The sequence below is a fragment of the Helianthus annuus genome, chromosome 2 (assembly GCF_002127325.2).
Source record: "Helianthus annuus cultivar XRQ/B chromosome 2, HanXRQr2.0-SUNRISE, whole genome shotgun sequence".
Taxonomy (NCBI): domain Eukaryota; kingdom Viridiplantae; phylum Streptophyta; class Magnoliopsida; order Asterales; family Asteraceae; genus Helianthus; species Helianthus annuus.
The window spans coordinates 117283773-117310136 of NC_035434.2; the positions used below are offsets into that span (position 1 = coordinate 117283773).

Consider the following 26364-nt stretch of genomic DNA (forward strand, 5'->3'; position numbering starts at 1 on the left):
ATCTCTAACCAGTTACATAATCTTATGGTGGAAAACTGGATTAGAGAAAATACATGGTTGATTATATAGTTTGTAAAAACATCTGAAAAACGTGTATCCTTAGCATAAAACACATAACCGAAAAAATAACAACAAATTTAAAGTCCGTATATAACAGCTTGGATACAATGAAAGACATCCAGATCTTACAAAAAAAGTAATTTTTTCTGTGGATTGAGAGGCATAAAGGGTGATACTTAGATTGTAAAAAAACAGTATAACACATTCCGCCAAGCCATTAAAACCACAGTTTTGATAGCATAATAACTTATTGATTTCCAACCTAACGCGACTATTTTGTTCAGCTAACATGTTGGTAAGTATGTAAATTTCTTCCTCATTAACGATTTAACAAAAAAAATCCAGAACGAAAAAATACAAAACTCGCAAAATGCTATCAACTCTAACACACAAACAAACCCAAAACCAAAATACGTGTTCATAATTAAAAACCCAGACAACGTTATTATTATCAATCAAAACACACAAAAATGACAAAACGTTCAAACAGACAACTCACCAAGCATAAAGAAGTAAAAACCCCACAATGAAAAACCAAAACACATATGTTCAGAAAAAAAGAAAATTCTTATATAAAAAAACTCGACTACTCCAGCATCTGTTCGTCATCTGCATCTTCAGCTGTTTCTGATGTGTAAAACACATCATCCCCATCATCTGAGCTAGTTCCAGCATCTCCATCAGTATCTTCTACGTCTTCAGCACCAACATCCACCTTCTTTGAAGTGCTTGCATCCTTTTCTTTCACATTATATTTTCCGCATGTGCGATTATTGTGATCAAATTTCTTACACTTTGAACATCGCCTACGTTTCTTCCCAGCTTGACTTATAGCTTGCTCCTTTTTAGATTTCATGCGTTTATGTGATCCACAGCCCTTAAACCTAGTACCAATAGGAACACGAATAGTCGCCGTTTCCGTAGGAGCAACACCAAGTAGTTCGGCAAACCTATTACGTCTTGACTTAGGAGGGGCGTCAAACTGAGCGTCATCAGCAACTGACATAAACTGCTTGATGTGGTCACGAAAATTACACATCTCGTCAAACTTGGATACCAACTTATTTTTAACATACTCGGTTACATTACTAATCTCACGAATGCACTGGTTGACCTCAACGCTCCGATCTGGATTGCCCCCATCAGTAAGGATGGACCCGGGTGAACTATTTGGAACTGCTTCGCGAGTCCACCGCCTCAAAATATATTGTCTAGGAAACTCCCTTACATCAAGAATCCTCAAAACACAAAAAACATGACTGCACAATAGCCCAAACTGCTCAAACCTGTTACAGCTGCATTTAACTGTAACGTCCTCCTCACGTATCATGACCTGAACATGAATATAACACATTAAAAGCAACTATGTGTTACCTGATAAAAAATTAATTTAAGAAAAACACAATGTTACCTCATAAAATGCAGTTGTTGGCTGATCTAGATCCTTGACATAAAACTTGATAAAATCAGCAATATGCTCTAATCTGACGCTAGCACACCGGCGAATACCGTGTTGAATTTCCAATTGAACATCAAAAAAAATCGTTCTGGTATATGTCTCGGATGCTTGTTTCTCAAGAACAAAATCAGGATTCCATATATCGGGCGAAGTATAACGGGTATCGTGGTCGTTCTTACGGTGCTCGTGCCTTTGGGCCTCAACAGCCGTGTCGAAGTGGCTGAGAAACTCCACCAAAGTACACTTGGGATTGCAAATCTTACCAAAGAAATGGTTCTCTCTTTCGGATCGGGAAGACGTGCGCATAAGACCCGACATTTCTTCTTCACGATAATACGCTGGGATCCATGACTCACGAAGCCCATATATATATATGAGCCATTCGTGGTCGGATAAGTTAAACTCATTTAATACAGCCGCCCATTCGGTCTCAAACGCTTCAGGCAATAAAGAATCCGTCCAGACAATTGCAGACAACCTTTTCCTGAAATCGGTGTTTGTACAAATAGTTGGTCCAACCTGTGCAAGTATCAGTATCGTCAAAAATAAAACAAACTAAAACCTCAAAACACAACACATAAACATAACCATAAATAAAGAAGCCTTAAACAGAAAATACAACACCTTTGTGGTAAGTTTATCCATGATATGCCACATGCATAACCGATGCCTTGAATCAGGCCAAACATCCTCAATAGCCCTCTTCATTGTAGGGTCTTGGTCAGTAACAATTACTCGTGGTGCATATCCAAATGCGTCCTTAAACACATTAAGTAGCCAACTATATGTCTCAGCTGTTTCGGAACCAATAATAGAAGCACCAAGTGTGACATTCCGATTGTGATTGTCAATCCCAGTGAAAGGGACGAACATCATGTTATACTTAATAAAACACGAAACAAAAAAAAAAGCTAAGACACACATTTCACGGGTAAGCTACTAAATATATAAACTAAAACACAATGGGACAGAAATATATAAATCTTGTACTTACTTGTTTCGCTTGTACGTGGCATCAAAGGACACAACATCACCGAACATATAAAAATTTCTTTTCATGTCCTCATCAGCCCAGAACAGACACTTCAAGACACCTTCCTGAGTAGTTTGGTATTCACACGTAAAATTAGGTAAAAACTCTTTTTTCCTAGTTAGCCGCTTGACAAGCATCTCTGCATCAAACTCACCAATAAACACATTGAGTTCTTTTTTAAAATTTTTGAAGTCACATTTAGTCGCCCCGACATTATCAAAACCACCACACAACTCCTTCATGATGTTGAATGCTTGAACCGGTCCAATATTCAAGTTGGACATCTTCTTTATCATATCCTCGTGCGAACGGGTGAGGCTTCTATTTTCCCTGAGAAAGTGGAGATCTTCTTCATGCACGAAAGCGTGGTTGTGCGCCTCTGTAAAGTAGTATAACACATACTTCTTATCATCGTTCAACTTTATTCGAAACTCCGCTTGGCAACCAGTCCTCTTTGATGGTACCCTACATACCCATCTATTAGGAGGCTGATCGGATAAAGTGTCAACAGGGTTAAAAACTTTATGGCCCTCTTTTGAGCATACAAAATACTTATTTACTGTAACACCATGATTTGTATGCTCCGTTCCCTTCCTTACAGTCCAGCCACCCGCCTGTGCATATGCTTTGTAGAAAATGTAGGCAGCATCTACCGTGTCAAAAACCATGCCAACGACTGGAGTCATCGAGGGTGGTGAGTTTGGAGTGTATGTCTTTTTTCCCGAACTCGGAGAAACATGTTCTACGCCACGTGGTTGATAACTGGGGCCGTCTGACAAAAATACAAAAATATAAAACCAAAAAAAGTTAGAAAATTAAATGACAAACACACAAAAAGTAAGTAAAACACATGGATAAAAAAAACAACACTCGGCAGGTAGTATAACACACGAGAATTAATAAAAACAAAAGACCACAATCAATAACAAAATACACTACACCATGATAAATTAAAAACACACGTCGGACATATACACACATGTAAAACTCAGAAAACAATATTTACCTCGTGAAACTGGGTGTAAAACACATCGTAAAACGCACATGTGTATCAGACAAAAAAAAACATATTAAAACACATAAAACACATATATGAACGTCTAAGTGAACATCTACAAAAACACAACGTATAAGTAAGAAACATGCCATAATGGTAAACTACATGAGATAATTATCTAAAACATGCCCATGAAGAACATTCTGAATTTGAATGTATTACAACCAGTAAAACACAACATGTTACACTGACTAATTTTAAAAACACAGCAAGATAAAACCTCCAAAACCCTGGTCGAATAATAATTATTTAAAAACCTCTGAATTATAATATAGCTGTAACAACATGATGTCAATAAAAATCAACCCTCATACTCAATGACAAAATACAGTAACAAAACTAAGTCAAACAACGATAAATATTAAAACACAATGGTATGAAGCTGTTTACTGGTAAAACACTATGACAAGAAATCGAACAACAAATAGTAACAGCATGATGTCAACAAAATCATCCCCCATACTCAATGACAAATACATTAAAAATACTAATTAAAACAACGATAAATATTAAAACACAATGGTATGAGCCTGTTTACTGGTAAAACACTATTACAAGAACTCGAACAACAAATTGATTGTTATGTAAAATCTAAAGTTGGTAAAACAAATCAACAAGAGAACTTCGACTTTTAGAGACTTGCAGAATCAAAAAAACATTACCATCACCGCAATCAACAATAGCATTTGACGCCATAATACTGATCAGTAGAAGTTGTTGTGAAAGAGAATATGGATATACGCATGAATCGCTGGGTTGAATGATATATGGTGAAACCGACATTGATAATATAATTAGATATTCAGTTTCCATAAAATTTGGTTAGTTAGTTATCTTATAATAAAATACATAATTAAAATAAATAATGAAATTACCCTAATACCCTTTTGATAAAAACCTAGGATTGCCACATGTCACATGTAGGAGGCTTCCTACACTTTGTAGGAAAACAAGGCTTTGTAGCCAACTCCTTCCCTATTATATATAATAAAATAATAATCATTAGTAATATTATATTTTTTTGTTTTTTTTGTTTTGTTTTTGTTTTTTTAAGAATCAGATCAAAATAGCAACTGAAAAGATTTAAATTAAAAATTCCCAAAATACCCCTGGTTATAACTGGATTTTTAGATGGAGTTAGGCAAAGTGATCAAAATGGCAATAAAAGGAAAAAGTCAGGGACCAGATGTAAAAAAAACTATTTGGATCAAAATGGCAAATTTAGACAAAACTCAGAGACTAAAATGGCAATTTACTTTATTACCTCTATAACATTTTGGAAAACCGATGAACAGTGGTTTAATATTATTATTTTTTTTTTGACTTTTTTGCCTTTTGGGGTCAAATCAATTTACGATTTTGTCCCGCTTTAAAATAATGATTTTGCCATTAGTTTAAAATTGCGTTTTTATCTCTACTTCCAAATAAAATTATGCTTTTGCCCCGGTGAGAAATTACAATTTTACCCTTGGTTCAAAATGACGACTTTGCCCCGTTTAAATTTACAGTTTCGTCATTAGTTTTGTTTTCTTTCACTCAGGTAAATTACGATTTTGCCCTAAATTTAAATTACCATATTTTTCATCGGTTTTGTTTGCTTTCCCAGTCAAATTACGATTTTGCCCCACTTTAAAATAATGATTTTTCCATCAGTTTAAAATTATGTTTTTACCTCCAGTTCAAAATTAAATTATGCTCTTGCCCCCAGTGAAAATTTACAACTTTACCCTCGCCTCAAATTTACGATTTTTTCGTTTAAATTTACAGTTTTGTCATTAGTTTTGTTTTCTTCCTCACCGGTAAATTACGATTTTGCCTCCAGTGTATAAGTACAGACACAAGATGGGGGCATAGTGCGAGGCAACTGCCTGGAACTCCCCTATTAGCCCAACCAATTTGCGATTTTATTCTCGCTTTAAAATTACGATTTGGCTATCAATTCAAAGTTACGTTTTTAACCACAGTTCAAAATAAAATTATGCTTTTTCCTAGAATAAAAAAATTACAATTTTGCCCTCAGGTCAAAATTACGATTTTGCCTCGTTTAAATTTACAATTTTGCAATTAGTTTTGTTTTTCTTTAAATTACGATTTTACCCTCAATTTAAATTTATATTTTTTCCATCGTTTTTCTTTGTTTTGTTGTTTCTTTTCTTTTTGTCCTTTTCCGTTTTATGTATATATTATAGTTATTATTGTGCGAAACTATAGCTAAATAAAAGTTTGAGTATCTATTATTCTTAATAATATTTTCCGTGATTTATTCATTCTTCTTCACTTTTACGTTGTTTTCTGTACTTCTAAATTTGTAATTTTTATAACCAACCAGTATAGTAACCGTATTTATGGGTAAAACACCGGTAAGTAACGAACTGAACGGGTATCGTGCTTATCCCGTTACAAAACAAAACGAATCGAAAACGTTCGAATTCCCCGCCGCGTAGCGCGGGGAATTTCACTAGTATATATATATTAAGCAACTTTTTAAATTCATTTTTTATGATACGGGTAAGAGAAAAGAGAGATTTTTATATATATAAATTGAATTGAATATGATACGTGGTATTCAACTAATTATATAGAAATAATAAAATAATATCCTAAATAATATCAATTATATTGAATTCCCTATAAATATGTTAACAAGCAATTAATTTTTTATTTGGATCTTCCTTTTGTTTTTAATGATATCATTCAAATTCAAATACAGTATGTGCTACAATCAATTATTTTGATTAATTTTCATATGCTAATATATTTCAAAAGTGCTACTTTTATGTATTTATTGTTTTGTTATGTGCTAATTTAACTTTTTTTAAGTGCTAGGATCTGTTTTACGGTTTGTAGAATAAATATGATTTGTACCGGAACCAACCCCTATAAATTGAAGTCAAGAAAGCATGTTTTGTTAATTATATTAAACTAGTATTAAGCCCATGTGATCGGCAGGGGCGTAAAACTGTGTCAAGTACACCAATATCACATCACCGCCAGCGACCACCAACGCTGGAAAAAACTATAACTAAGTCGATTCAGGACATTGCGTTGCAACGGGCCGTTTAACAGGGAAAAGAACAGGTAAAAGAATGTTGAATCACACACACGTTGCGGCGAGTTAACTCGCAAAATTTGACCAAAACGTAAAATGAAAAATTTGTAAAACATAGAAAGTATGTGACCAAATTTGAAAGTAAACAAAAACTCAACAATAGATAAAATAAAGTTGAGGTTAAATTGTAAAGTAGTTGAGGTTAAAAGCAAAATATTAAAGATAAAATAAAAAATCAACAATAGATACAACCACTAGAGATAAAATTACAAACCATACTAAAAAAAAATAGTAATTAATAATATATAAACTGTACAACCCTATAAAAATCACATACCATAATGCACCAGAAACTAACTAAGCACACAATATAACACTAATATGCATAAACAGCTTTATACATTAATAATATATAAACTTGAAATTTTAGAAGTTGCTACATCTCAAAAATTCAATGCATACAACCATGTAATCATATGATTAGTGTAAAACATGCATTTGAATAGAATAATGAAAACAACCATTTTCACACTCCTAAACTAACATTTCTAGAATAGTTCTTATTTATTATTGGTCTTCATATAACTTTTTTAATATTAAGATTTTGTCATTGTTTTGTTATACATATTACTTATCACCTGGGACTGCTTCCTGTGCTCGAGAATTTTTTTTTATATTCTAATGAGTTAATTACATTTTTTGTTCCTCTAATTTTGTCAAAAATCACTATTTAAATCCTTTAGTTTAAAAATTGCCAAAACAGTCCTGGTGGTTTCACTTTCGTAACTATTACAGACTTATAGTCCACCCACACTAACGCCATCTGGTTATTATGTTAGTTTATTTGAAATGATCATAATGCTCCTATTATTAAAATTAAAATTAAAATAAATAAAGAGTTAGTTATGTTTTTCATCCCTGTGGTTTGTTAAAAATAACAGTTACAGACCATTAGTTTTAAAAATTACCAAAATAGTACCAGCATCCTTCACTTTACTTTTCACTCTCACCGTTTCTTCAAATCCGACCACCTAATTTTCCCAATCACGATCGGCGTCAGCAGTAAAACTTAAGGGTTGGAGATGAATTATGGGCGGTGTAACACCCCGAAAACGGGTTTGATAGTAAAACCACGTTAATATTAATGGACAGGTAAAATACCGTTAGTGGTAAAATTTAACCCGATGAATATTAGGATTAAATAAATAAATCTAATATTAAATAAAAGGCGACCAAAAGCTTTTGAGAAAACAAAGTTTATAAGGGGCCCGAGTTAACGGGACTTAAAATAAAACAAGTTGTATCTCCCCGAACCCACTTAGTAAACTATGAATGTTTAACCTAGTTAAAAAGAGTAAATATTACTGAAAATAAGTAGGTTGTGGCCTACTTAATAACTAACAAAACTTGAGAGGGTCAAAGTGGGATAATTGAAAGTTAATTCATAAGAAGAAAAATTATAACAAAACACACACTAAGTGTGTGTTCTGTACGATCGACCAGGAAGCTCTTTTGGAGCCTAACCCTAACTCAAGCTAAATTTACCAAATTGAAGGCAGATTCAAGATCACCTAAGCATGGGGATCACAAGGTATGTTGAGTTTTGTTATTTGGTGATACTTTGAAAATTTGATTAACATTCTTAAACGAAATTCTTGTATGAATGAGTAATGTTATAGCGAAATTGAGATGTCTATGAGTCTAGGAACGAACCCTAGATTTAAATTAACTTGATGATGTAGCGCCTATGAAGCACGGGGACGCCCGGAAGCATGGAGTACCCGTCCCGGGGACGTTTGGGGGACGGAAACGCCATGGGGACGTTCCCTAAACGTTTCCGGATATTGGGGGACCGCTGCTAAACTTTTCCGGAAAATGGGGACGGCAGCTAAAGGTTTCGGGGACGGCTGCTAAATGTTTTCCGGCGAGAACGGGCAGCGGCTGAACTAGTATCGTCGGAGATGTGAAAAGGATGGATAAGAAGATGAAGAAGATGCCTATGTTTGGATGACTTTTCTCTTATTTTAAGTTAAAAAGTATACTATTTTCATATTAATTTATTTTCTTTTCCAACACCAGTGTACGGGCAAAATGAAAAGTCATTGTACATTGGATTACTAACCATCATAAATTTTAGTGGTCAAAAAGATAATACCAAAATTGATCAAAAAAAATAATACGAAAAGAAAAAAATCATGTCACAAATTTTAGTTTATTTTAGCTTTTTTTTAGATTATTTTGTTTAAGTTTTAAAAAATATTTCGGTAATTAATTACACTTGACATCAATATATATATATCTATTTTGAACTTGGTTTAATATATTTTTATTTTTCTATAATTTTATTTGTCGTACCTTTGCCATACCCGTATCTTGGAATTTTGAGTTTTGTCGTTCCCCATACCCGTATCGTCCCCGTACCTCAGTCACGTACCCGTTCCTGTGCTACATAGTTTAGCGCCATAAATTAGTGTTTCGGTTAACTAATTATGTAGGTGCTAGGAGGGTTTTATAACAAGATGATGAACACTAGAATTAGAGTGTTAAAATGGATGAACATTGATGTTATGATGCGAGTCTTGATGTTGTTTATGAATGCTAGACACAAAGGCTTGAATTTGATGATTGAAACTTGGTTAAAATGTTAGTCATAAACTAAATTGAAGATGTATAGAAATCATGCCCACTAGGTGTTTGTTGAAATGCCTAAGTGAAATCGCGTGTCTACTCTGTTGTAAATAAAACTTGATTAGATTAGGTATTCTGATGAATGCCTAATAACGTGATGAAACGGGTTTTTATTAATAGATGAAAATCCGTAGATTTTGCATAATTAAAGAATAAACAATCTTTGGTAAACGGGAGCTAAGTTAACTTGATGTTAATAACATCATGAACATGGATAGGAAGGTAGTTTAAAATGGTAGCATCATAATAATGTCTACCAGGTAATTGATGATATTGCCTAAATGAGTTATTGGACACAAATGTGTATTCCGTACGATTAAGGGTAATTGACTTTTAAAAGTCAAATTAACCAATGATAAGACCGAATAACAATTTCGACGTAAAACACGTAAGATGGAATAGTCATAATTAGAGATGACTAACCTAACCGTCTTACGAATTATGATGCTAGTTTGACGCTTGACAAGCTAGGTGTAAGCTTGGGAAGGAAGCGGGTCAAACAAATCAGTATGGAAGCAAAGCACAGTTTGGGTGCAAGGTAAGTAAAACTTACACCTTTTTGTAGAATACATGTTTAATATATAAGTGATATAGGTAGATGTGTGATATACGTAGATACTTTGAATGTGAAAATGTAAAGTGCGAAACGAGAAGAGTGAGATTAATGCATAAATGCATAAGACCCTCTAAAAGGCTCAAACGGGTTACACACATAACTTAGATATTGGTCGTGTAATTCATAAATGTTATGAATCCGGAAAAAAAAGAGAAATTGAGTTAATTACATGGGCGTATGCCCCATGACTATTTTAAAACAAGTTTGTGGTTTTAAATATAAACGTGTCAAGATGTTGAATTTGAATAATAAGTCGAAGGCTTAAAATTTTAGAATTTTATTAGTTCGAATGCTGAATTTTAACTCCATATGATGGAGAATCAAATTATGAACGCGTAGGAAAAAGAATCACACGAATCAGACATCTAGATCAAAAGTTATGCATGTTTTTGTGAATTATAAGTTTGAGTAATTGAGCTGGGAATCTGCAGCTCAAAGGAAATAACCTTCTGTAGAAAACAGGCCGTCGCGTCACGCGACGATGGACATGAATCACTGTCGCGCAGCGCGACAGTTGTCGCGCCCCGCGAGCACCCAAAGAAGGGGCTGTCGCGCCTCGCGAAAGCCAGTGATCTGGCAAATTTTGTTTTCTAGTCCGTTTTAGCAACCAGACTCGATTTAAACGCTTATAGATTGCGAATGACTAACACATTTCATGGTTTATGAAATGTAGGTTTATCTTGGCATGCTGGAGGACGATCAAGCTCAACGAAGAACCGAACACGAACGAGATAAAAGCTTCTACACGTTGTTTTGTCGTCATTTTTAACGATGAATCCGTACATATTAAGTTGTATTATTTTCAAATTGTAAAAGTTTTAATTTACCCGTATTATTTAACAATATATATATATATACACACACACACACAATTACATGTTTATTTTTGTAATTTATACAAAAACCGTTACTTAATAGTAAGGGTATTACAAGTTGGTAATCAGAGCTGAAGGTTAAAGAGTAAAGTGTTTGGTTCGAGACTTGATCGCATAATCCGGTAAGTTATATGTATATTAACGGTTTAGCATGATTAAAGTGTTGAGAAAAACACATAGGGTTATCGTGTAACACACGTTACCCCAATTAAATGATAGATATATTTAATGAAATTACGTGTGTTGACATGTATAGTAGAAAGCCTTATATTATAATACGGGCATTTATTGATATTGGCGTTACTAATCTTTGTAAACGTTTTAGCTGAAGGACACTCGCATCTGAACACTAGAATTAGAGTGTTAAAATGAATGAACATTGATGTTGTGATGCGAGTCTTGATATTGTTTATGAATTCTAGACACAAAGGCTTGAATTTGATGATTGAAGCTTGCTTAAAATGTTAGTCATAAACTAAATTTAAGATGTGTAGAAATCATGCCCACTAGGTGTTTGTTGAAATGCCTAAGTGAAATCGCACGTCTACTCGGTTGTAAATAGAACTTGTTTAGATTAGGTGTTCGGATGAATGCCTAATAACGTGATGAAACGGGTTTTTATTTATAGATGAAAATCCGTAGATTTTGCATAATGAAAGAATAAACTATCCTTGGTAAACGGGAGCTAAGTTAACTTGATGTTAATAATAGCATGAACATGGATAGGAAGGTAGTTTAAAACGGTAGCATCATAATAATGTCTACGGGTAATTGATGAGATTGCCTAAACGAGTTTATTGAACACAAATGTGTATTCCATACGATTAAGGGTAATATACTTTTAAAAGTCAAATTAACCAACGATAAGGCCGAATAATAATTTCGACGTAAAACACGTAAGATGGAATAGTCATAATTAGAGATGACTAACCTAACCGTTTTACGAATTATGATGCTAGTTTGACACTTGACAAGCTAGGTGGAAGCTTGTGAAGGAAGCGGGTCAAACAAATCAAGTATGGAAGCAAAGCGCAGTTTGGATGCAAGGTAAGTAAAACTTACACCTTTTTGTAGAATACGTGTTTAATCTATAAGTTATAAATACGATAAAAATAATATTCGAATATGGTTTCCGATGCGAAATGATATGGGTCGGAACCAATATAAATGATAGGAACCATGTTTAATGGTAAAAAGTGGTGAAAATGTAGATTTAGTCATGAAAAGACTAAGATAAAATGAGTTTTCGAACGACTATTTTATGAGTAAGCCTAAACGAATAAAAAGGGAAAATGGTGATTTAGTCACGTACAAATAGATAAAAGTTGAAATACAACACGACAGCAAGTGGCATAAGTCATGTCGGGCTAAAGGCGTAAGAAAAGGGTTTAAGAGACATGCTAAAGGGTGAGAAATTCGAATTGAGATACTTAATGAAATGGTAAATAAATACCGTTCAAATATAAGTGCTAAATGTTTGGTCGTTTAGACCAAACGGGTCAAATGGTAATGTAAATACCATTTGACAAATAATGACTAATAAGTGCTTGTTGAGTCTTATGCGCACAGGAAAAACAGTTATGAATTGGTGGTGCTATTAATTAGCATATTATGGAGGCAAGGTATGTAAACGGGTCAATGTTATGACACGAGCTGGGTACACATATTTAGACTTATAGTTAAAAGTGATATTTTGGTCAAATATTAGTGAAAGTCCTTCGTCGAAAAATGAGGGACTAAAGTTGACTAAAAAGCCCTTGATGGGTAAATTGGGCAAACGACCCATATGGGTTGTTTAGGAACTTGCATGACGATTATGTGATATAGGTAGATACTTTGAATGTGGAAATGTAAAATGCAAAAAGAGAAGAGTGAGATTAATGCATAAATGCATAAGACCCTCTAAACGGGTCAAAAACAGGTTACGCACATAACTTAGATATTGGTCGTGTATTTCACAAATGTTATGAAGCCAGAAAAAAAAGAGAAATTGAGTTAATTACATGAGCGTATGCCCCATGACTATTTTGAAACAAGTTTTTGGTTTTAAATATAAACGGGTCAAAATGTTGAATTTGAATAATAAGCCGAAGGCTTAAAAATTTAGAATTTTATTAGTTTGAATGCTGAATATTAACACTATATGCTGGAGAATCAAATTATGAACGCGTAGGAAAAAGAATCACGCGAATCGGACATCTAGATCAAAAGTTATGCATGTTTTTGTGAATTATATGTTTGAGTAATTGAGCTGGGAATCTGCACCTCAAAGAAAATAACGTTCTGTCAAAAACAGGACGTCGCGTCGTGCGACGATAGACTTGAATCACTGTCGCGCAACGCGACAGTTGTTGCGCCCCGCGGGCGCCCAAAGAAGGGGCTGTTGCGCCCCGTGAGAGCTAGTGATCTAGCAAATTTTGTTTTCTAGTCCATTTTAGCAATCGACTCGATTTAAACGCTTATAAATTGGGAATGACTAACACATTTCATGGTTTATGGAATGTAGGTTTATCTTGGCATGTCGGAGGACGATCAAGCTCAACGAAGAATCGAACACGAACGAGATAAAAGCTTCCACACGTTGTTTCGTCGTCATTTTTAAACGACGAATCCATACATATTAAGTTGTATTTTCAAATTGTAAAAGTTTTAATTTACTCGTATTATTTAACAATATATATATATACATATATATATATATAATTACATGTTTATTTTCGTAATTTATACGAAAACCGTTATTTAATAGTAAGGGTATTATAGGCGGTGCCCTGTGTTGTGATCGGAATTGGTAGAATTCATTAGTAGAAAAGTAGTTCGCCAATGATTTGTTTGAAAAGAATGGTCATTGGGTGCGAGGGTAGGGTGGCTGGTAGTTTGATGACGGGTGGTGGGTATAATGGGTGGTAGAGGTGGCCATCGTTAAGGTATGTGTATGTGGTGGTGGGAGATGTTGAGATGGATGAAGTGGAGAGGGTGTGGAGCCGGAGTAGGTGATCTTCTAGCTGGATTTGAGGAAACAGAGAGAGTGAAGAGTAGAGTAAAGGATAGTAGATAGATGAAGTTGTTGATCGCCATTGAAGGTGTAAGTTGTGAAAGTATTGGTATTGATTGACAATTTTTAGAACCAATGGACTGTAATGGTTATTTTTAACAAACCACATGGACGAAAAATGTGACATCTGTGTCACTTCAGTCATCAAACAAATACCAAACCAATGAAATATTGTATTTCATACTTGGGATTTGTATAAATATGTGTATCGTTTACACATATTGATTCTTGTTCGATTTCGGGCTTTAAATCACTTTCTGGAAGGTTATACGCGATCTGATTCGTAAATATAACCAGTTTAATGGAACAAACACTCCGGAATAGTGACATAGGCTTAACATACCCTAAATAACCTTTACATAACTTAGAAATAAGTTTTGGAAGGTTGGTATGCCGAAATCAAGTTTATTCGCTTACAGGGACTAAATATGACAAACTGCGAAAGTATGCCAATTTGAACTGTAACGAACATTCTGGAACATAATCATAAGTTAAACACACCTTAAATATCCTTTACATAGCTTAGAAATAGGCTTTGAGGGGTTTGGTGTGCAAAAATAAACTTTATGCTCATTCAGGGACTAAAAGAGTCAAAAAGTGCCTAAGTTTGCACTTTCGCTCATATCTTACGTTCTGAATACCTCCGGACATCCAAAAATTTATGTAAGCATTAAAATATTTTGTTTTAATGTTTGGCATGAGAAAAATCCATTCGTCGCGCAATTTGGATCGTTTTTCGCGCTTATGCGCATTCCGTCGTAATTAAGCGAACATCGCGATCGTACGACCAAACGAACCGACATCCGAGATATTTTTGAGCATGTTTTGAGTTCCCTATACTTTAACTTCATTTTAGAGCTTTGAAATGGGGTTAACCGGGCTTAAACGTGTGAAAAATGGGCCGAAATGCATATTTCTCAAGTGCAGGGACCATTTTGCAATTTCTGGAAATATCCGACCTACAAGGTCCTTACGGACCGTAAGACCTACTCCATACGGTCCGTAAGCAGGTCCCAGTTCAGCAGAAATCATTTTTTATAAAACCCAGCTGCTCCTTGGTTTTGCAAATGGTTTTAAGGTTCTTGTGGGCTGGTTTTGGATGCCCCTAGGTTTGTAAAACAATGGGCACACATGGAGGGTTGAGATCAAAGCTTGAATTTCAAGGAACGATCCTAACGGTTCTACGAAATCTATAAATACCCTCCATGAACTCACTTCCAACTCACTTGAATTCTGAGGTTGTCTCAAAGTTGGGGTGCTTTGACACTTCATACCTGAGAGTACTCGGAATTCAATCTTGCGGGGACCCGTTGTAAGTATTCCTTCGTTCTTTTATTGCTTTTCGAGTCCGAAAGTCAAACTTTGTTTGAATTTCTGCATTGACCAGTTTATGGTCAATGCGAAGTTCGTTTGAACTTCATAACGTGAGCGTAATCACGATGGTTATAGTCCCTAGCGACTATACCTACTGATTACCACGTTATCTAGGCTCAGTGACGAGTCGTAGTTTCGGCCAAAATGCGTTTTCTCGCGTATTTTGTAACCAAACTACTCTAGGGTATTAAAACTGTTTGTTTTAATACCAAACCTGTTTTCTAACATTACTAAACATGTTCTAGCATGTTTAGCTCGTCGCTTTTAGATTTGTGCTTGTTTAGGGTAGTAAAGGTAAGCGATCTAATCAATCGCTTATGCTTACGAACCCGACCCACTTGGTCAATCATTAGGATCCGACCAAACACTTTAGGTGACCATAGTTGTATAGGGAATAACCTTCCGAGGTTATACCTTATGGTCACGACGTTTAAGTAGTTGTATGATAAGTAGTTCTTATGCCTTAGGTAAATTACCAAAATGCCCTTTTTACGCTAAAATTCATTTTAAGCCTATGCAACATAATTTTTAGTATCTAAACTGATTTAGCAACAATATTAAGTATGTTAAGGCATATCTTGCTTGTCATAGGGCTAGTTAGGCGTTTCGAACGCGTTTTACGCGAACGACGCGTTAAGTAGCATAAGCTACCTAAACGGGTCGTAATGGGTCATAAGCACTAAGGTTAGGTTTCATTTTAGTATGTAGGCTTTGTTAAACCATATCATATGAGTTCCAATACTCATTTTTGGTTTACGAAACCTCATACTATCCAATCTCCCGATTTAGGTCCGGTTATTTATGTAGTTATTTATATAGGGTACCGTTTGATTCCGTGATCTTCTAGCATTGCTTGGTGGTTGTTCTACGACTTCTAAGCAATCACAAGTGAGTACATAGACCCCTCTTTTACTGTTTATCAAACATTTTGGGGTGAAACACATGTGCCTACTTGTTACTTTCGTGCTTTCTTGTTTTCACACCATATAATTGCTATGTTAATTAGTACACTATTAGTACATAATCTCATTATGTTTTGCTATGTATGTTTACTTGACATGCTAAGCACATTGTTTTACATTTCATTTCACTTGCTATGTATGTTCATTTAACATGCTAGCACATTGATTTACATAACTTTTCTACTTTGTATGTTACTTAGCATACTTAGTACATTGTTTTCACATAACCTGTTTACATTTGGTATAACATTTGGTTTGCATCAACGGTTCTTTACTACATTCATTAACACCGATCATGCCGCTCGGTAGTAAGTAATGGTACCATAGGACTTGACAAATCCCGTTCCTGACATCCTGGGTTGGTGTGGATGTAAGGAATGACTGAATCCGTGAACATTTTTCTTTGATAATCTTTACTCTAAGGTTATCCTGCTGTCTCAAGGCTTGAATGTAATGCGTTATCTTACCACATAAATGTTTGTATCAATAAAACAAGTTTTCTACTTGGCAAAACATAACTTTTTGATTTACTCAAAATACTTTGTTTTGGTTCATTTTTACTTATGGTTAAGTATTCTCCTTTTGTTACTTACCATACATAACTTTTGTTTACACATAACTACATAACTACATTTTGGGTTTTAAACATTGACAATGGTTTGGACAAGAACATTTGATGATTGGTTTGAACATGAACTGTATGCTTTGGTGGTTTGTTTAAGTGATTTAAGTAACGATATGTGTGTAATATGATACAAGCATGGTGGATACGCCGATGGTACTTCCTATATATAAGTGCTTATTTTATATTACATGTCGTAGCGTTATTTGAATCATTCATTTGGATTTATACATTTTTACATAAATAACATATTTTTCACAAGACATTGTTTTACAAAACAGTTTATTATATACAAACTCATTTTTACTTGGTTATTCATTTAACCTTACATCATCCTTTTTAACTATACATATCTATTATCGATTTTCAAACGATTTTATAAAACAAAACATTTTATAAGGATCATGACTGACTTTTGTTAAACAACTTTCTTTTTCCAAACTTATAAGTCATGAATCCTAAATCAATAAAACCTATGTACTCGCCGGCATTTTTATGCTGATGTATTTTCACATGTGTTTCAGGTACAATAGTTGATGATATTTGATGATGATATTGATGTCTGCTCACATAGGATTGGACGAGGCCTTAGTGACATTAAAACATACAAGACTAGTTAATTTTGTTATGTTTCTTTATTGTTAAGACATTGTAACTCATTTAATTCAATAAGACGAAATTTGTTTAATCCATGGTTGTGAAACAATGATTCTGTTACAACACTCCCCGACGTTTCCGCCACGTTTTGTTGTTTTACGTGGTCGGGGTGTGACAGAAAAGTTGGTATCAGAGCCCATGGTTATAGGGAATTAGGTTATTAGTAATGCTTTGACCTAGACTATAACCTTCCTAGGACCCTAACGCGAGTTTACTTGCGTTTCGTCATAAAACAATACCGTCACTTATCCTTAGGTGACAACCACAACGAGAACATAAATTTGATCCGCTTTGAAAACTAATCATCTGTTCTAGGATGATTGATTACTAGGTTTTGAACCCTTTGTTATAAGGTTTTGAACCCTTCCAGTTTAACTCATATTTGGCTTAGTGCCTTTCGAGTTTTCAAAATCCCGTCAAGGTTTAGGTCTAAATGATGTGAACACGTGCAAACTGGAAGAGTGAATGCCTGTACTCTGAGTTTTCTGTCTAAGGCTAGAGTGTTCGTACAAATCCGCAGTATCGGACCAGTCACTCTTACCTGGGAACTCTTGGGGTGAGTGTTCACTTATAGGCGAGCATGTCTTCAGTGATACATTAATATGACCCGTTTACTTTGATTAGCCACCGTCTCATTTGTTTGCCTTAGGTAACAAGCAAATGACCGCAAATTTCTATGCGTTGCCATTCTGTTTTGATTATCCGATATCATTTCACTCGTTTCTCCCCATGCCTTTCATTTTCTTCTAGAATGTCTCTTTATCTCAGCAACGGTCAGATGTCCAAACAAGCAGCCAAACTTGCCCAGCAAATAGGCGAAGTAGTTCTAAAGACCGTGGACTTAGGTATTGCCATGTCCCGCCTCAAAAATGGAGCCACTCAAGAACCACTGAGGAAAGTAGAAGTCAAGCCTGCACCAAAATCAAGAAAACGTAAGGCTTCAAAGAAACCCGCAGCAGTTGCACCTAATCCAGCGGGACCTAGCCAAAAGGCAACACCACCTGCTAAGAAGCAATACAAGGGAACGGCACCACTATGCGACAAATGTAATGGGCATCACCAAGCTCACTTACAGTGTCGTCTGTGTGAATCATGTGGGCGAGTTGGTCACCTGGCGAGTGTTTGTCGAACTAACCCAAACCAAGGTGGTCCAAATCAACCACAAGTCAATTCTGCTCAAGCTCGCTTTCCCCGTGGATCGTGCTACAACTGTGGCGAGACAAGCCATTTCAGGAACAAATGCCCAAAGCTTGCTGAGGCAAATCCAACCCACGGATAAGCAGTTGGCTGATTAGAAGATATTGTTGTCTTATGCTTCTGTTTCTTTTGTTTTCTTGTAATGTGAAACATTCCGTTTATAAATTGTTATTCACAATTCTGATGTACAAATGTAGTTACATGTGTATATGACATTTCTCTATAAATACCTACATCAAGGAACCTTGTTCTTTACAAACTACTCTTATGATTCTCCCTTTCAAGTGATCGCTCATGATTTCCTCAAAATTTTAAGTACCCGTCTCATTCTAGGAGGCGAAGTACATGAAATGAAATGACATTGTGAGTAATCGTGCTCTTCACGCATTTTTGCCTTTGAATCCCTGGTTAGATAACTAAGGGTATTTTCAAATCTCATACTCGTTACGTTCTAATTTTCAACATGCATAACATAAGTTTTCAAAACAGCCTTCATGACTTCAAAAAAAAAAAAAACATTTTATATAGTTCGAAAACATTTTTTTTAGTGTATTTACTTAACATATCATATGCATAATTTCGAAAACATTGTCTATATTTTCAAAAACAACCTTCATGATTTCAAAATGTTATTAATACAGTATAATTACTTATATCAAGTGCATGATTTCAAAAGCATCATTCATGTTTTCAAAAACCTTATATTTTCAAAATTCATCTTGCATGATTTTAAAACTTTTTTTTTAAATATACCTACTTAATACACCTACTTTATGATTTCAAAAGTATTATATATAAGGTTTCAAAAACATTGAACATATTTTTTAGAACCCCATGCATAGTTTTCAAAAAAATATATTCTTCATTCATTGACTTAACCTTCAAATCCTGCTTCATATGTCGCCTTGACATATCCGGCATCTCAACTTCATAAGCATTTTTACTTCATGTTTTGACTTAAGCACATCCAGTGCAAGGTTTCAAAACATCTTCAACTTCTAAAATCCATATGGGATCTTTTTATCTTTACAATTAGACCCTTGTGGTTAATTATCATTCAAATCAGAGTCCTTAATTGGATTCTTTATGTACCTTAATTCGAACATTTCGGTTCCTTATAATCGAAATCGAATTTTCTCTTTAAGATCTTTTCTAACTTCATAGTTAAATTCTTGATAATGTTTAAAGCACCAATCAAAATCCTCTGATTGGATACCTGGTGTGCATTAAATACATGTGCTCAGTTAACAGAACAAATTAACAAAATCATGACAAGTTTATAATCAAGATAAACAATTTTGTGGTTATGTGACTATGTGTTTATGCATTTGGCGTTTTCCTTTATGCATATTTTGTGTTTTTATGCTTTGGATTTTCGTTATCCAAATCCTCGTAGAACCTTTCATATCTTCATATGAGGGATTCGTAGTAGGATATTCAAAAGGTACTACCATAAATCCTTAATGGGCTTCTACATAATCGTCAAGACCCTTGGATTATATAGTACCATTCCATCATTCAAAGAGACCCCTTTTTGTGGTCTAGGTCAAAAGATTGATTCAAAACCTGGTTGAGAATGACATGTGATGATATAAGCTGAAAAGACTCCTTGGCGGTCTGGAGATCATTTATTGACTCAATTAAGTAGGACCCCATTATGGTCTAATCACAATCATCACAGGCTCGTTCATCGTCTTCCTCCCCTACACATTATAAGATGCGCTACGTGACTATGCAAGGAATTACGTAATTATGGATGCATACATAATTATGAAGTTCAGTGCACGGAAACCGCGGTAAGACTTATTATGTATAAGAACCAATAGTGGCAACCATAACGAAATGTGAACAATGTAATAGAGGTACGGTGGACGCACCAATAACGCTTTATATACTTGTATATAAGTGACCCTCTCACATTGCAAGCATGATGTTAATTAAAGTTACTAGAAGTTCAGGACTCTAACCAGTGATTGTTCGATCTTTTCAACTTCATGTTTCAAGCTCTCACAAGTTTCCTCTAAATAAATTTCGGGACGAAATTTCCTGAAGTAGGGGAGACTGTGACATCTGTGTCACTTCAGTCATCAAACAAATACCAAACCAATGAAATATTGTATTTCATACTTGGGATTTGTATAAATATGTGTATCGTTTGCACATATTGATTCTTGTTCGATTTCGGGCTTTAAATCACTTTCTGGAAGGTTATACGCGATCTGATTCGTAAATATAACCAGTTTAATGGAACAAACACTCCAGAATAGTGACATAGGCTTAACATACCCTAAATAACCTTTACATAACTTAGAAATAAGTTTTGGAAGGTTGGTATGCCGAAATCAAGTTTATTCGCTTACAGGGACTAAATATGACAAACTGCGAAAGTATGCCAATTTGAACTGTAACGAACATTCCGGAACATAATCATAAGTTAAAAGCACCTTAAATATCCTTTACATAGCTTAGAAATAGGCTTTGAGGGGTTTGGTGTGCAAAAATAAACTTTATGCTCATTCAGGGACTAAAAGAGTCAAAAAGTGCCTAAGTTTGCACTTTCGCTCATATCTTACGTTCTGAATACCTCCGGACATCCAAAAATTTATGTAAGCATTAAAATATTATGTTTTAATGTTTGGCATGAGAAAAATCCATTCGTCGCGCAATTTGGATCGTTTTTCGCGCTTATGCGCATTCCGTCGTAATTAAGCGAACATCGCGATCGTACGACCAAACGAACCGACATCCGAGATATTTTTGAGCATGTTTTGAGTTCCCTATACTTTAACTTCATTTTAGAGCTTTGAAATGGGGTTAACGGGGCTTAAACGTGTGAAAAATGGGCCGAAATGCATATTTCTCAAGTGCAGGGACCATTTTGCAATTTCTGGAAATATCCGACCTGCAAGGTCCTTACGGACCGTAAGACCTACTCCATACGGTCCGTAAGCAGGTCCCAATTCAGCAGAAATCATTTTTAATAAAACCCAGCTGCTCCTTGGTTTTGCAAATGGTTTTAAGGTTCTTGTGGGCTGGTTTTGGATGCCCCTAGGTTTGTAAAACAATGGGCCCACATGGAGGGTTGAGATCAAAGCTTGAATTTCAAGGAACGATCCTAACGGTTCTACGAAATCTATAAATACCCTCCATGAACTCACTTCCAACTCACTTGAATTCTAAGGTTGCTCTCTAAGTTGGGGTGCTTTGACACTTCCTACCTGAGAGTACTCGGAATTCAATCTTGCGGGGACCCGTTGTAAGTATTCCTTCGTTCTTTTATTGCTTTTCGAGTCCGAAAGTCAAACTTTGTTTGACTTTCTGCATTGACCAGTTTATGGTCAATGCGAAGTTCGTTTGAACTTCATAACGTGAGCGTAATCACGATGGTTATAGTCCCTAGCGACTATACCTACTGATTACCACGTTATCTAGGCTCAGTGACGAGTCGTAGTTTCGGCCAAAATGCGTTTTCTCGCGTATTTTGTAACCAAACTACTCTAGGGTATTAAAACTGTTTGTTTTAATACCAAACCTGTTTTCTAACATTACTAAACATGTTCTAGCATGTTTAGCTCGTCGCTTTTAGATTTGTGCTTGTTTAGGGTAGTAAAGGTAAGCGATCTAATCAATCGCTTATGCTTACGAACCCGACCCACTTGGTCAATCATTAGGATCCGACCAAACACTTTAGGTGACCATAGTTGTATAGGGAATAACCTTCCGAGGTTATACCTTATGGTCACGACGTTTAAGTAGTTGTATGATAAGTAGTTCTTATGCCTTAGGTAAATTACCAAAATGCCCTTTTTACGCTAAAATTCATTTTAAGCCTATGCAACATAATTTTTAGTATCTAAACTGATTTAGCAACAATATTAAGTATGTTAAGGCATATCTTGCTTGTCATAGGGCTAGTTAGGCGTTTCGAACGCGTTTTACGCGAACGACGCGTTAAGTAGCATAAGCTACCTAAACGGGTCGTAATGGGTCATAAGCACTAAGGTTAGGTTTCATTTTAGTATGTAGGCTTTGTTAAACCATATCATATGAGTTCCAATACTCATTTTTGGTTTACGAAACCTCATACTATCCAATCTCCCGATTTAGGTCCGGTTATTTATGTAGTTATTTATATAGGGTACCGTTTGATTCCGTGATCTTCTAGCATTGCTTGGTGGTTGTTCTACGACTTCTAAGCAATCACAAGTGAGTACATAGACCCCTCTTTTACTGTTTATCAAACATTTTGGGGTGAAACACATGTGCCTACTTGTTACTTTCGTGCTTTCTTGTTTTCACACCATATAATTGCTATGTTAATTAGTACACTATTAGTACATAATCTCATTATGTTTTGCTATGTATGTTTACTTGACATGCTAAGCACATTGTTTTACATTTCATTTCACTTGCTATGTATGTTCATTTAACATGCTAGCACATTGATTTACATAACTTTTCTACTTTGTATGTTACTTAGCATACTTAGTACATTGTTTTCACATAACCTGTTTACATTTGGTATAACATTTGGTTTGCATCAACGGTTCTTTACTACATTCATTAACACCGATCATGCCGCTCGGTAGTAAGTAATGGTACCATAGGACTTGACAAATCCCGTTCCTGACATCCTGGGTTGGTGTGGATGTAAGGAATGACTGAATCCGTGAACATTTTTCTTTGATAATCTTTACTCTAAGGTTATCCTGCTGTCTCAAGGCTTGAATGTAATGCGTTATCTTACCACATAAATGTTTGTATCAATAAAACAAGTTTTCTACTTGGCAAAACATAACTTTTTGATTTACTCAAAATACTTTGTTTTGGTTCATTTTTACTTATGGTTAAGTATTCTCCTTTTGTTACTTACCATACATAACTTTTGTTTACACATAACTACATAACTACATTTTGGGTTTTAAACATTGACAATGGTTTGGACAAGAACATTTGATGATTGGTTTGAACATGAACTGTATGCTTTGGTGGTTTGTTTAAGTGATTTAAGTAACGATATGTGTGTAATATGATACAAGCATGGTGGATACGCCGATGGTACTTCCTATATATAAGTGCTTATTTTATATTACATGTCGTAGCGTTATTTGAATCATTCATTTGGATTTATACATTTTTACATAAATAACATATTTTTCACAAGACATTGTTTTACAAAACAGTTTATTATATACAAACTCATTTTTACTTGGTTATTCATTTAACCTTACATCATCCTTTTTAACTATACATATCTATTATCGATTTTCAAACGATTTTATAAAACAAAACATTTTATAAGGATCATGACTGACTTTTGTTAAACAACTTTCTTTTTCCAAACTTATAAGTCATGAATCCTAAATCAATAAAACCTATGTACTCGCCGGCATTTTTATGCTGATGTATTTTCACATGTGTTTCAGGTACAATAGTTGATGATATTTGATGATGATATTGATGTCTGCTCACATAGGATTGGACGAGGCCTTAGTGACATTAAAAGATACAAGACTAGTTAATTTTGTTATGTTTCTTTATTGTTAAGACATTGTAACTCATTTAATTCAATAAGACGAAATTTGTTTAATCCATGGTTGTGAAACAATGATTCTGTTACAACACTCCCTGACGTTTCCGCCACGTTTTGTTGTTTTACGTGGTCGGGGTGTGACAAAAAACATAACTAACTCTTTATTTATTTTAATTTTAATAATAGGGGCATTATAGTCATTTCAAATAAACTAACAGAATAACTGGATGGCATTAGTGAGGGTGGACTCTAATAGTTAAGAAAATGAAACCACAAGGATTGTTTTGGTAATTTTTAAACTAATGGACTGAAATAGTGATTTTTGACAAACCATAGGGACGAAAAACGTAATTAACTATATTCTAATTTTATGAGTAACATCCTACTTAAAAGAATAAGTTATCTATAAACGAATTTTAATGTTTTGGTATAATTAAACATGGGTTTTTGAACATTAATCACAATGTTAAAATCCTACTAATGACTTATGATAAAAAAAAAAAAGACAAATGATAATGTTCAAATATTTCAACCAACAAATAAACACACAATGCTAACTATAAAAAATGTTATGCAAAGATGATTTTGATAAACTCGATTATAGGAAATATTAAAGGTCTTAATCTATTGCACGCAAAAATTTTCCTTGGTTCGTTGCTCATTTGAAAATACCCATCTTGCCCAATGGAACTCCCAAAGATTTTTATCAAATTATTCCAACCGACAACATTATAGCTGTAAAAAACAAATGTAGACATGAAGAAAAAAATGTAGTAGATTATAAAAAGAATACAAAGTGTAGTATACTATAAACAGATTATAAACTTTGTAGTTTCGAAAAGCCCTTCTTCTCTAGATATTTTCAATTCCGATTCAAATCCACCAATCATTTTTATAATAATTGAAATTATTGTGTAAACCAGGGAAAATTCCGATGTGTTCAGGTAGCCACTACAAAATGATAACAAATTGTTTGTAATATTAGGATGTAAATTGTTGAAAAGTTAATAAAATCAGTACAAAAATATTAATGCAATAGAGTCATTTATCAAGCTATCGTATCACACCCTCAAATTCCACACGCGGAGCACTACCACGAGGCGTGTTACTAATCAGGATCTAGCCACCAATCATAATGAATAATCATAGTAATAAAGAAATTTATCAAAATACGATTAGTGACTACGAAAGTCCACAACTAAGTCTCAAGTTTAAAATAACGCTTAAAGGAAATAGCAGAAGCAAAGGTTCAATAGTTCAATTAAAAGTCCAAAGTTTAATTTATTTAAAACCCAACACGGGTTAATGCGACCACTACACTCCTCAAGCTGCACGCTCATGTCGTCACTGTTTACCTGCAAAGCATGCAGTAGGGTGTCAACATAAAGTTGGCGAGTTCACAAGTTATCCGGTTTTAATTTTGAAATCGTTAATTGTTTAGATAAGGTATTTATAATCACGTTATGGGGAGCTACCCCATCTGTAAGCTCGCTAAACTATAAATATCGAATACTGTGACGTTGTGTTGTTGTGCCCAAGTCAATGTCTATCATCATTGACCAAGTTTCAAGGCCTGCTAGTTCACGCCCGATCCCCCCGGTCACGGTGTGAGGTTTGTCAAACCTAATAGCGCTATCAACTAATATCACATTCGCCCCCGACGATTAATCGATATCGTAAGTGGGGACTTCATGATATAGTTTCGTTTAGTTTGCTAAGACATGATTTATAAATAATATCCAAACGTATTCCCCCTGAGAATAGCAGTTTAAAAGTATCCATGTCCCCCCGGGATGCATGCTTTAAGTGTGTGTGAACTCACCTTGGTTTGCTCGACAGATGGTTTACTTTTTACAACGTCATTAGTCAATCACACCCTAATATAGTTACCATGTCTAATTAGATTCGTATTCAAGCATTTCACGTATTGATACACACCACAAATCATGTAGCACATAAGGCTTTCATGCATCACATCATATCCTAGATATAGATTTATATTGCAAATCTGTTATGACTTATAATGTAACACATGGTATATCATTGCATATCACCTTACACTAATTTAAACTTATTCACAAGATTATTAGAATAACAATATAATCCGTCAATTATACGAGCTACCAA

General features: G+C 34.8%; 2 protein-coding genes across 2 annotated transcripts; both read right to left on the reverse strand.

Annotated features, from left to right (window-relative positions):
• Positions 1 to 646: 646 nt before the first annotated feature.
• Positions 647 to 2395, reverse strand: LOC110894435 (protein FAR1-RELATED SEQUENCE 5-like). The gene is made up of 3 exons (XM_022141667.1): positions 2144 to 2395; positions 1472 to 2038; positions 647 to 1393 (listed from the first exon to the last, which is right to left on the reverse strand). The coding sequence occupies exons 1-3, from the start codon at positions 2393 to 2395 to the stop codon at positions 647 to 649; spliced, it is 1566 nt and encodes a 521-aa protein (XP_021997359.1).
• A 114-nt stretch (positions 2396 to 2509) lies between these two features.
• LOC110894425 (protein FAR1-RELATED SEQUENCE 5-like) lies at positions 2510 to 3238 on the reverse strand. Its single transcript, XM_022141659.1, has one exon. The coding sequence runs from the start codon at positions 3236 to 3238 to the stop codon at positions 2510 to 2512; it is 729 nt and encodes a 242-aa protein (XP_021997351.1).
• Between the last annotated feature and the right edge of the window lie 23126 nt (positions 3239 to 26364).

Bases quoted from the DNA above. Each gene is read 5' to 3' on its own strand.
- LOC110894425 (XM_022141659.1), bottom strand. From the start codon at position 3,238: ATGACTCCAGTCGTTGGCATGGTTTTTGACACGGTAGATGCTGCCTAC.
- LOC110894435 (XM_022141667.1), bottom strand. From the start codon at position 2,395: ATGATGTTCGTCCCTTTCACTGGGATTGACAATCACAATCGGAATGTC. The intron at 2,039-2,143 runs GTGTTGTATTTT...ATACTTGCACAG, and splicing joins TGGATAAACTTACCACAAAG to GTTGGACCAACTATTTGTAC. The intron at 1,394-1,471 runs GTAACATTGTGT...ATTCATGTTCAG, and splicing joins CAACAACTGCATTTTATGAG to GTCATGATACGTGAGGAGGA.